Source organism: Pelodiscus sinensis, chromosome 7 (assembly GCF_049634645.1).
Source record: "Pelodiscus sinensis isolate JC-2024 chromosome 7, ASM4963464v1, whole genome shotgun sequence".
Classification (NCBI taxonomy): Eukaryota; Metazoa; Chordata; order Testudines; family Trionychidae; genus Pelodiscus; species Pelodiscus sinensis.
The window spans coordinates 66617314-66629873 of record NC_134717.1 but is presented as its reverse complement, the minus strand read 5'-3'; the positions used below and the strand labels follow the sequence as shown (position 1 = coordinate 66629873).

The window sequence follows — 12560 nt, the reverse complement described above, 5'->3', positions numbered from 1 at the left end:
CTAATTTGGGACAGGGGGTTGGAGTGTGGGAAGGGATGCCATGTGTAGGCTCTGCCCCTGAACAGGAGGCACTGCAGATGGCTCCCAGCTAGCTGTGCAGCGGGGCACTAAAGCAGGTAGATGGCCTGCATGCCATGATGGTCCCACACAGCTCAAAGCTGCTTGCTGCCAAGGGGCGTTGAGAGACATGCTTGCCAGCAGCCTCCAAACATGGCACTTCCAGGAGTAGCTTGGCTGGGGCCATGGCAGGCAGAGAGCCATTTTCCTCTAGTCCCAGCCCAGAATGTCATGGTGGGCTGGAAGAAAATGTTTGGTGGGTGTAGGTCTGGCCGGTAGGCAATATTTTGCCCACCTTGCTTTAGTATATTTTTATTATCCATTCAGGATATGTGTGTAGCTGTTCATATTTCAGGACTGATGTGTCAGGGTTGGGCATGACTGATGAGTAAGGGAAGGAAGTCGTTGCGTCAGGCCCTTGACTCCTTCAAGTCTCATGAACTTCAGAGACTGGTGAGGAAACTAATCACCTTACAGTGGGCCATTAGTACATCTTGCATGTGCCCCCTGAACAAAGTCACGTTCTATCATCGTTAATTATTGCAATTTTGTAAACCAGTTTCACCTCATCTGTTGCACAGGGAAAAATGGAGGCAGGAAAAAATAGTCACAGCTAATGGGCCTTATATCTCCAACTACGAATCCATGAAAATTTTATGATTCAGGTCTTTAGAGCAAGAATTATGTGATGTGAACATAGAGATACCTGTGTAAGAGATCATGCATGTTAGGCAACCTCTAGTCTTAAAAAGGTGCCTTAAAGCATCCTTGTGTGGACTATGGGATACTCAGCTTTCCCTTTCTTAGTAGGCAACTTCTACTGAGCAACTGAGTTTTGTGGCAAATTTTACTACAATTGTGTATCATACAGATCTGGTTTTGCCTTAGAAGCTACATAGGCAACATACATTTAAATTATATTCATCAACATACATTTAAATTAATTTTTCAAACAAATGAAATAAGAAAAAATCCTCTACAATATACAGTAGGTTGATTAGAATTTATGGCAACACATCGAGCAAAGAGAGGTTTTTAATTAGAAGGCTTAAAACTTCCCAAATGTTTCTCAGATCTGTAAGCTGTAACCCCACCTTTATTGGCCTATTTTTCTGTTTTAGTGGCTCCTTAAACTTCATTATATAGTAAATGTGGCACAATATGCGCTGTTTCTGATCTTCTTGTTAAGTATTCTTTCAATCTAACTATTCCCCCTCCTAAGGCTCTCATCATGGCACACAAGATACAGCAATTCCATTTGAGAGTGCAATCTTCTGCAACAAGATAAGTATCAACAAGACCTTGCAGTGGCACTGAAACTATTTTTAGAGTTGGGTGCTGAGCTGCACCTTCCCCCCACTCCTGTTTATGGCCCTCAATGCCCCAGACTGGGTCACACCCATGGTTTCCTACTCTCCCAGACTGGATGGACCAGATGTCATTACTTCAAATAGCACCTGGTTTGTCCGGTCCAGGAGAGCTGGCAACCTAGCTACAGCTAAAGGTAGCTACTTTGCCCCAGGCCAGTGATGAAACCCTGAGTGGCAGCAGAGTCCGCAGGGCCCATGGCTGGCAGGTTGGTACCGAGGCCAGCCCATGAGTGAGAGGAAGCTAGGTATAAAATCTGAGTATGCTAAGCATCCCCTGCACATATGAGTCCTTGCACAACTCAAAGACTTTAGTAACCCGCCCCAAATGCATGTTGAGGCCATGTGTGTAGTCCTTTTTCCAGGGAAAACACCTATTGACTTTAATGGGGCCAGAATTTCATCCCATAATTTTAATCTCATTAAGATTTATTCTGATGGGACCAATCTTGGGTCTCTTCCTTGAGAATTTAGCCATATATTAGTACAGCTCTGAAAAATGGATGATGGGAAGCAACTATGGAATACTGAAAAAATCGTCTTATCTCTTTGCCCCCAGAAACCTGTGCAAATCTCTTCTACATTGCACCAAGTACTTCTGAGCCAAGAAGAGGGAGATTTTAGGTTACTCTCACACCCAAATCTCCATGCTCCACAGCCATTCTAACAACACTGAGAGAAGTATTATCTTCATATATGTTTGCTTAATAAGCTTCATTTGACTTTAAGAGAATAGTGCCACTAGTCAGCAGCAAATTCATTAACCTCTATGGAATTTATATGGGGCCAAATCCTGCTGAATTCACTCATTGCCTGGTTCTGATACCACTTATTCTTGTGCAGGAGTAACTCAGCTGAATCAAGTGAATTAAGCCAGTGTAAAACTGACGAGAGATTGGAATCAAACCATCAGTTCTTTCTCACATTAACCTCCTATTAACTACAACAGGATTTTCTTTTGCCAGCATGAGGACTGAATAAACGTTGAAGCCAACATGTTTACTTCATACCTTAAAATGTGTATTTTAGGTTATCCTTGACTGCTTTGTGTGTGCTATAAGCTGTAAATGCAAGATGATAAAAAATAACTTTAAATATTTCTCTCTCACCTGAGTGTCCTTGAATCTGGTGCTGCAAAATGGTTTACTGATGACTAACATCAAAGTCATCCCAGTTTGTATCTCATATGCTCCACTTAAGAGTTACACGCTAAAACCCAGATGGGAAAACTCCTTGGTTTTTTTGGAAAGCTGCAGTGCCTTTGATTTACTGGGAAGTGGAATCTAAAAATGGAACAATTTTATAACAATTAAAGACACAATTAGAACCATGATTAAGTATATACACAATGGGCCTGCATTAGTAATAAATACACTGATTTCTAGCTGCAGGGACAGAAAGTCCAGCTGGAAGAAAGCTGCAGTGGCATTAGTGGATCCTCAAAAAGGACTGCCACTGGCCAATCATGGGACATGGTTCAAGATAGTAGACAGTTTTTCAGAGACAGTATTATAGGCACAAGAGCAAACTTTCCCACTGCATAGGAAAGAAAGGAAATATGGCAAGAGACCACCCGCACTTAACCAGGAGATCTTCATTGAACTAAAAATCAAGAAAGTCCTATAAAAAGTGGAAACTAGGTCAAATTACAAAGGATGAATATAAGCAAATACCACCAGTAGGCAGGGACAAAATAAGAAATACCAAGTCACAAAATGAAATCAAACTAGTTAGAGACATAAAGGGTAACAAAAACTATTCTACAAACACATTAGTAGAAAGAGAAAGCCCAAGTACAGAACAGGAGCATTACTCTATGAAGAGGGAAAAATAGAAAAATGGAAATGGCAGAGGTGCTTAACGATGTCTTTGTTTTGGTTTTCACCAAGATGGTGGTGATTGGACATCTAATATAGTGAATGCCAGTAAAAATTAGGTAGGATGAGGAGCTAAAATAGAAAAAGAACAAGTTAAAAATTACTTAGACATTCCCCTCTCACACCAGAGCCTGGGACTGGGGGCAACATAGTAAATTCTGTGCTGCCCCCTGTCCCAGGTGACTTGAAGACATCTAATCCTGGTGACTTGAAGACATCTAATTTGTCTTTCTCCTTCTCAGTCGGGGGCCACATCAGTTTGGGTTTGTTTTGTTTTTTTTTTGCTTCTCACCTGATTGATTTTTCTGTCGTCAGTGGCCCCCGACAAAAATGCTTCCCCACCCTGGCATAGAGAGCACATGTATAAAGTTTGCAGATGCTACCAAGCTGGGTTTATCAATAAAATAAGAAAGGCTGGAGTATCCAATGCAAACCAATTATTTCAGCGATGCTGAAAATGCTGATTATGTTTAACTATTGACGGTACAAATTTATCAGTGATATTTGTTCTGCCCTTTGTTAGTCTACCTGTAGTAGCCACCCAAATTCCCATAACATGCTGTGAAATGTTATTTCCTTTACTGCATCCAGTGGAGGGTCTGTAAGTGCGACATCCTGATGAACTACTTCAGCTAGTAACTTTGATGCCAGAATGTTGCCAACAAGAACTTTATTAAGAAACTATAACATTCTGATCTTATCTTCAAAAACCTAACATAAAAAGGAGATTGTTTATAGAATACCTGTTACTAAAAGAATACATATACAAGAATGTTTATGGTGATTAATGCAGGGAGAACAGACAAAGCTCCCAACTTTCTCAGAAATATTTTTTAACAATTATACTGTGATGCTAGATTATTCTTTACTTTCAATACTAGTAAGATTTCCCTTTCCCTATCCAGTTGACAAATCCAATTTCACTGCCATTTGGAAATTAAGGAATGGATGATCATGTCCTTGATTAACATGTACACCATGGAGATAGTCAGTAAGAAAGGCTTCAACATTTAACTCTGAATTTATTTCCTTTTATTTTGTAGCAAGCATTTTAACTTTAATATAATCTATATTTTTGTTTTAAATTTTTTAGAATCTGGCAGTGCTAGTAGTTGAATTTAGTATTTATTTTAGTTATTTACTAGGATTGCCAGACGGTTTCTGAAAAAAATACCTAACCAAAAAAAAAAGGGAAAAAAGGACCCCAAGACCAGGAGTTGTTAAGCAAAAAAACCCAAACCAAAACAAACAAACAAAAACCAACCAACCAACCAACCAACCAACCAAAAATAAACCAAAAAAACCCAGTGTGGCCCTTTCAAGAAATACTTTGCTTTTGAGGCTTTTTGGCACTGACAGGTTGCCGGTGGCCGCCCGCCATCTTGCCTCCCTGCACCGGACCAGACAGCTCCCCTGTGGAACCCAGTAAGCACCCGGGATTTTTGCCTCCTTATTGGAGAAAAAAAAATCAGAAAATACCAGACATTTTACACGTCCAGTATTTTCTGATTTTTTTTTACTGGACAAGAGGCAAAAATATTGGACTGTCCAGTTCAATACGGGACATCTGGCAACCCAATTATCTACATAGTATTAAAACAATAAGCAAGTCATTGATGCTCTGATAGAACACATTATCTTGCCTAGACTACTCCATCCTCTGTAGTACGAAATATGGTCTTGCTCCTACACCAGTTTTTCTCAAAGTGGTTTTGCCATTTGCAGCCAAGGGAAGCCATGGGACAAATAGGAGCCGCAAGACTCCATGGCCACGGCACCAGTAAATGAACACACCAGAGCGGTCACTTAACAGGTTTCTCAAAGTGGTTTTGTGGACCACTTTGAGAAACACTGTCCTACACCATTAGTCATGAGTATTGCCATTGACTGCACTGTTAGACACGAGCATTGCCATTGACTTCAATCAGCATAGGATCAGGCCCTACTATACCATATTATTCTTCAGGTTTTAAAGAGACATCCTGAGAGACATTGAGTTGATAATGTGAATGACTAGATATAATTAACAAATACTATACCACAAGTTTACTAGGGATGTGAATAGGTAACCGGTACCCTTAGCAGGTGATGCTTACTGGGTAATTGTTAACTGGTGCCTAGGAGCAGCTTCCTGTCCTTGACCTCCAGCAGCCCACAGCCCCAGCCCTGGAACTGGGGCTGTGGGCTGCTCCAGCTGGGCTGCAGTTGTTCCCGCCTGGGTTCCTTCATAGCTGGTTAAACATTAGGCTAACTTAATTTTAACTCATTGAAATTTTATATCCTTGAAGTTTACCAAACTGTTTTTGTCTCTATTTACATTTTCAGCTGGAAATTAAATTCACTAAGAATAGATGAGAAACCTGAGAGGTTTGCTTGTTAGTGCTCTCAGTCCAATCTGAGATCAATTATTCATGTATGCAGCACTCCTGAAGCAATTTATCACCAACATTCCTGTTTCCTAAAATATACCATATTCACAAGATATTTCAACTAGAACTTAACATGCTGTAGTATTTACAGTAGAAAGCTTCAAAACATCTGTTTCAGAGTGTCAAGATGAGGATCAAAAGAATACAGGAATAAAGTTACAAGAAGATAATAATAACCCCATAGTTACGCAGCTCATTAGTGAATGTATTGGATTCCTCCCCAGCAATGTTTTTTTTTCTCTTCCAAACCTGGAAACTAAATTGAGTATGAAGAAAAACAACATATGTTTAGTTTTGAACAAAATTTTAATTTAGCTTTGAAGGGCCCAATTCTGCAAAGTCCTAAATGTCCTCAACTTCCTTTGAAGCCAGTAGGATTGAGAACACAGAGCACCTTAGAAGAACAGGTCCAAAATTAATAATGGATTTTTGAAGAGTACAATACTACATAGATTCATGGTTTATGCTATACTTGCTTCTCAGGGCTCCCAAAAGATAATACCATGAAACCAAACTGAATAAGGACGCAAAGTAACTGCTTTTTTTTCCTTGCCATAGCACTTTCTTGTCCAGATTTTGCTGATGAAACATAAACTTGGCTGCTGCTTAGTCATATCATAGAATTAGTCCCTTGTCCTGAGCAACTACACTAGGAATGTTGAGTTTAAAATCCAAAGTCCACCAAAATCAGTAGAAGTCTTGGTATTTACTTCAATGGGCTTTGAATAAGGCTGATAGTCATATAAACCTGTCAACTATTCAGGGAGATGTAGGTGATATACAATACCTAAGAAGAGCAGAACCTACAGTGGGTGTCCTTCGATTTCTGCTCTGTCTTTCGGTTTGTCACCAGACTATCCAGTTCCTTTCATCTTCCTGAGGTTCACTGCAGTAGAACTAGAGTCTAGGGGATAAGAGCAATGCTGAATAGTTTAAGTCAGTGTTTCTCAACCTTTTCGGGCTCAGGATCCATTTACAAATGTTTTTGGCCTCTCACAACCCAGTAAATAGTCTGGGGTTGGAAGCCTTGGGGTTGTTTTGGTTTGAACCTGTCCCCCTACTCGCTGGTGTGGGAGGGGGATATTGACAGATCCTGCAACTCTAGAGTGGTGGGGTTGGCTAGGCTAGGCTACGCTAGGCTACGCTAGGCTCTCAGCTCTGGGCCCAGCAATCTCTAAGTTTGCAGCACAACTCAAGTTTGACCCCACCTTCTTGCTTGCATAAATTTGTGAGACTGGAGGTGTGACCTTGCTCATGGGGTGGCAATGTCAGTCACTCAAGTTTGACCTACTTATACTCCCATCATGATGATGGCTGGGCCAAAACTGATTGGCACAGGGACAGGAGCCACAGCAGCTTCCATGCAACCCTTTGAAAAATTCCAGCCACTCAATTGTGCTGCCATGTTTCTAAGGGTGTGTAATTTATATAAGTAGGTTTGGTCAAAATCTATTCCTCCTATATCACAGTATAATATAAAGGTCTACATCATGTAGTTTCAGATGGGTAGCCGTGTTAGTCTGAATCTGCAAAAACAACGAGAAGTCCTGTGACATCTTGTAGACTAACAGCTGTATTGGAGCATAAGCTTTCGTGGGCAAAAACTCACTTCGTCAGATGCATGTAGTGGAAATTCCAGAGGCAGATATCCTCTCTGAAACCCAACAGCCTACCACATCTAAAAAGTATGTTAAAAAAACATTAGTGTTAAAAAGTGGAGCCCATAAAAGTTAGGAAATGCCAGAATTAAGGGTTCTTGGACTTTTCTCAATGCCCTCATTTTCCATGGCTCCTTGTTGTGGTCTCTTTATCCAGCTAGTCCCCATCCAAGTCTACATTCCCCTGCCAGCCTTGAATCACAGGTTCTGCCTCCCTGGCTTCTTGTCCCAGTCAACTCCCATGGCCCTCCATCATCATACCTAAGCCTGGCACTTGTCCCATGTGCATTTTAACTGAACAGCTTTCTCCTTCATGCTGCATGGGTTCCTTGAGGGGTGGATGGAAGGGGAGAAAGAAGGATGTCACTGAGAGCACTGGCCAGACAGGCTCCCTGTTCTCAGTTCTAGTACCTGACATTACCTCACTTCAGAGCAGTCATTACAGGAAGAAAAAAAAAAAAAAAAAGAAGACGACTGCTTCATCCCTATAGGTTGTGCTGGTGTATGCTCCTATGCCCAGTGGGAATAGAACATGTGCTGCTCTGTTACACGTGGAGCATGTTCACTCAAGTATGGACTCTTTGGAGATTTTAGATACTAAAATCTCTAGCATGTTTCTACTGAGCATGTAAAAACTTGCTTGTAATTTGGCCAAATCTGGGCAGATGTTCCTAGGACAACAAAAGGCACCTCCTTGACATAAAGACCAACTTCCTGCCCAATTCCAAGTCCCTGCAACAAAATATGGGAGCGTAAGAACTTTCCAGACAAAAAAGTTGACATTGATTAGCCTTCTTCAAAGAAATGGGCAAAGTCCTCCCATCCATAGGATGGTTCAAGGTGACCACCTCAGGCCACGCAGCAGACACGCCAACCGTCCTATGGACAAAATGGTCCCCAACATTGATGTTAGCCTGCAGGGGCCAGATCAGGCTGGGGGGATGAAGCTTGGCGCAGGGTGGCAGCAGGAGTCAGCTCCCCCCACCTGCAGTCACTGTGGCAGCAGGAGCTATGGGAAGCAGAGCTATGCGGCAGTCTGCTCTGCCCTTTCCCCACTGGGTTGTTCTGCTTCCCGCCGCCCCAGCAAAGTGGGGTGACCTGGCTGGGAGATGGTGCAGCAGAGCAGGTTGTTGGTTTATCCACTTCCTGTGGCTCCTACCACTGTGGTGAAGGTGTTGGCCCAGTCCCTGCAGCTGCCCCACACCAGGCCCCTTGGTAATCCCTCAGCTCATATAGTTTGGGAGAGGAGGCTTTGAGTAAGGCAGATGAGAGTGGTAGTGGGGCAGAACAGGGGAGGGCTTGCAGGAAGAAGTGAAGTGGGGGTGGCGCAGGAATTGGAAGAGGCAGGGTGGAGGTGGGGCCTGCCCCAGACCCCACACTTCCCTAAGTATGATCCTGGAAATGGCTGAACTGTTTTGGTCGAAACTGCAAAAATTGCTCAGCCTCAGGCAGATACCTGGCATGGAAACTTTATATCGAACTATTTGGCAATTATAAAAACTGAAAACAGTGTTAATGGGAAATGTAAGGCAACCTTAACAATAGGTGGGGCTACAAGTCACACCTCTAACGAAACTATCTACTGAAACAGACATTTTCTAGGTGTCCATTGTAAATGTATGAATTATAAATATTTCACCTTTAGTTCAATAATATAGTATCTCATTTACATGGTGAAATTGACAACTGTAATCATTTACATTTTCAACCAATGTTTATTAATTCTTACAACATCCCTGTTATGTAGGTAGAAATCCTTCTGCCCATGTCGTAAATGTGGAAACTTGCCTATGCTCAGGCAGGGAATGACTAGCAGTGCTAGTATTAGAACACAGGTGTTCATAGCTCCCAGCTGTGTGTTCATTCCTTTGGACTACAGCATCTTTAAATGCCTTAAGAGTAGCTTTTACTTAATAAGCAGTAGAGCACTAGCTATATATATATATATATATATATATATATATATAGGCTATACGCAATCAGTACTACTTTCAACTTTTTGCTTTTCCTCATACATTGAAAGTTGGAGTGAAATAATGAGCACACAAATGAATATTTTAAAAACACCATCTCTGTCACAGGAAAAACCTGTGTTTTTCATGTATTGACATAACAGAAGCTAACATTTTCCACCTATTGTAGGTAGATACTACAGTGAATGGCACTCTAAGGGTATGTCTACACTGCCATCCTAGTTCGAACTAGAGTGGCTAATGTAGGCATTCGAAGTTGCAAATGAAGCCCGGGATCTAAATATCCCGGGCTTCATTTGCATCTTGCCAGGCACCGCCATTTTTAAATCCCCATTAGTGCGGACTCTGTGCCCGCGGCTACACGCGGCACGGAGTCTGTAGTTCGTGGAACGAGGTGTACCGGTAGTTCGAATTAGAGAGCCTAATTCGAACTACCTACTCCGTGCCGCGTGTAGCCGCGGGCACGGAGTCTGCACTAACGGGGATTTAAAAATGGTGGCGCCCAGCAAGATGCAAATGATTTAAATATCCCGGGCTTCATTTGCAACTTCGAATGCCTACATTAGCCACCCTAGTTCGAACTAGGGTGGCAGTGTAGACATACCCTAAGCTAGTACTTTTAGAAGCTAGCAGAACTGCAATTATAATGTTGGCATGACCTAGAAGAGGGCCCTATACTTCCCTGTGCTGTAAGGTGTGAGGGGGAAGCAAACATGAAATATTGCAAAAAAAAATAAAAACCATCAAAGTTGCAAAGAATGAGGAACTAATGTAACAGAAACTAGGAGAGTAGGGGTTCGTCCCTTTTAGTGACAGATCCACTTAAGCAGTTTAGGACTGGTTGAAAATTGTGCATCAAAACTTTAAAAACAAACAAACAAACAGAAAATTGGATTTTTGGCTAAATGAAAAATAACAGAAAGTGTCTGTGTCCCTAGAAAGTTTTAGATTTGTTTTTGTCAGAAAACCAAAAAACTACTTTGTTTGTGACTGAAAATGTTTTGGAGTTTCTTTTAAGCAATATTCTAATTTTTTTTTAACAAGACCAAAAATTTAGTTATCATGGAAATTTTCAGTATGTTGGGAGAGAGGGTGAAAGATGAGGGGCCATTTCCCCCCCGCTAGCTCTCCTACTATTACAGCTCCCAGCTAGCAGCAGTCTTTTAGTTCAAACAGCAGAATTTCATGCTTTTAGCTTTGCAGGTTCTGGTTTCAGACACTACCGTTAGTCCATGCAGGGTCAATTATTTCAGTACAGCATGTTCTCACCTCCCCTGGGCCTGAGGAAGCGCCATTTCTGTGTGGTAGGGGTGGTTATACAGATATTTTGGTGAGTAAAGGAGTGTGCAAGCATGACCAGGAATAATTCACACTGTTTAGCATGTTCCTTCTGAACTACATAGATGTTCACATAGAAGATTACAGCAGCATGTACTTATGTACTTTGCTTCCAACATGACATCTGAGGAATCACATTGTCAAGAGAGAGCCTGGCAACCCCAGGGTTACAGTTTTCTTTCCCTGTGAATCCTCTGGGTTTATTACTTGCCTCTTCAATGGCTCCCCTGAATGATGGATATGACAAAAATTCTGAAAGCTGTCCTCCTATTAGTTATATTATAAGAAGTTATGATATGGTCTGTAAGGATTCCATTGCTTAAACAGAAAGCTTTTTCCTGTAACAAAATTCAATAAATATTAAATTGAGTAGTTGCTATTAAAAAGTCAGTATTTGTCTACTTTTACCACACAGCTCAGATTACTACAGTTTATCTCCATACTTACAACAGAAGATATCTGTGATAAAGAATGGCAAAGACTTAAACTTTCTAATTGCTTCTAATAGCTAAATATTGCAGCTATTTATTCTGCTGATCTATTTTCTTCATCATTTTTAAATTCTTCAGTCTGTTCTTCCATTGCATCATTTGTGGCATTTAGCAAGACATTTCCCTTTAAGCAACATTCTTCAAGCAAACAGTTCCAGTTGTACTTTAAAAATGAAAAAAAAAGCAATTTTTAAAAAGCTCCTGTTTAATTTAAATGGAAATATTTTAAGTGATATTAGTAACGTGACATTTGTGATATTAGTAAAGTGATGTGATATTAGTAAAGTGATATTTGTAGTGTGACAAATTTATAATGATTTGAACTTATATAGAAAATCTCTTTACAGGGGTAATTACCAAACTTAGCCAGACTACTCTGCTATATCCAGAAGGACCATTTCTTGGGATGAAAGAGTTGTTCCATTTCTATGTTGATTATATCCTTGGCATATTAAGACCATCAAAAAGGATACTAATTAGTGCCAGTACTTTTGTGATTAGTTCATTACTAACTAGACTGAGACCACCCACTAATTTCACCCAAACAACCATCACATTGTGAAAACTTTCAGGTAATAATAAAATAATAATAATAATTATTAATAATAAATAGCCAATTTTTTAACACTTGGGTGCATAAAAATCTAACTGAAGTAACTATGCTAGTATGGAGCCACAAAGGGACTTAGGTATTGCAATGCTCCGGGTAGCAATACCAAACTTTTAGGTGCCTTCCAAAAATAATTCGAACCACAATGGGAACCAAAACCCCTGATTTAGAAGCCTAGACTTTCTCTACAGTCCATGGGGAGAGACGTGTATCTAAGAATGTGATCCATAAAAAAGTCAACATGCTAGACAAGGAACCATGTAAGTGTGCCCCAGCAGTTGCTGATGACAGGGGTATGTCCTAAATCTCCCCTCCAACTGTTAAGTTCCACAGGCTTGGTCTACTACATTAAAGAATTAGGTTGATCTAAGCATGAGTGTCCAGTCGCCTAGGCAGGGGAAGGCTTTGCCTTCCCATTGCACCAGGTATGGCCCCACCCACACAATGCCTGCTGTAGGTGTTCTCGGGGTGGAGTGTTGCTGCCCCCAGTGCCTGGCCTGCCCATGCTCTGTGGCAAGGCGACTGGAACCACGTGGCCTCCTCCTGGTACTCTGGGGGCTGGTGAAGCTGGATCAGTGCAGCCTCCTCCCTCCCTGGTGCTTGAGAACTAGGGAGGCTCACCTCCTCTCCTCTCTTCCCCTACTAGTAAGGGGGGGTGGAGCCTCAGCGGGGGGGGGGGGGAGGGCCTGCATCTCTCAGCCGTAGCTGCACCGACCGCCCACGGATACAAGGCAGATTATGTCGACCTAACTCTGTAAGG

General features: G+C 41.6%; 2 protein-coding genes across 2 annotated transcripts in view; both read right to left on the bottom strand.

The window, feature by feature from the left end:
- MFSD6 (major facilitator superfamily domain containing 6) overlaps positions 1 to 12560 on the bottom strand; it is a 98419-nt gene that overhangs the window by 58608 nt on the left and 27251 nt on the right. The window lies entirely within an intron of this gene.
- INPP1 (inositol polyphosphate-1-phosphatase) lies at positions 1038 to 4682 on the bottom strand. Its single transcript, XM_075934404.1, is given in 6 exon segments — positions 1038 to 1479; positions 2534 to 2624; positions 2626 to 2707; positions 3830 to 3875; positions 3878 to 3982; positions 4659 to 4682. Coding segments are annotated over 6 exon segments (735 nt in total). The 3' UTR covers positions 1038 to 1092.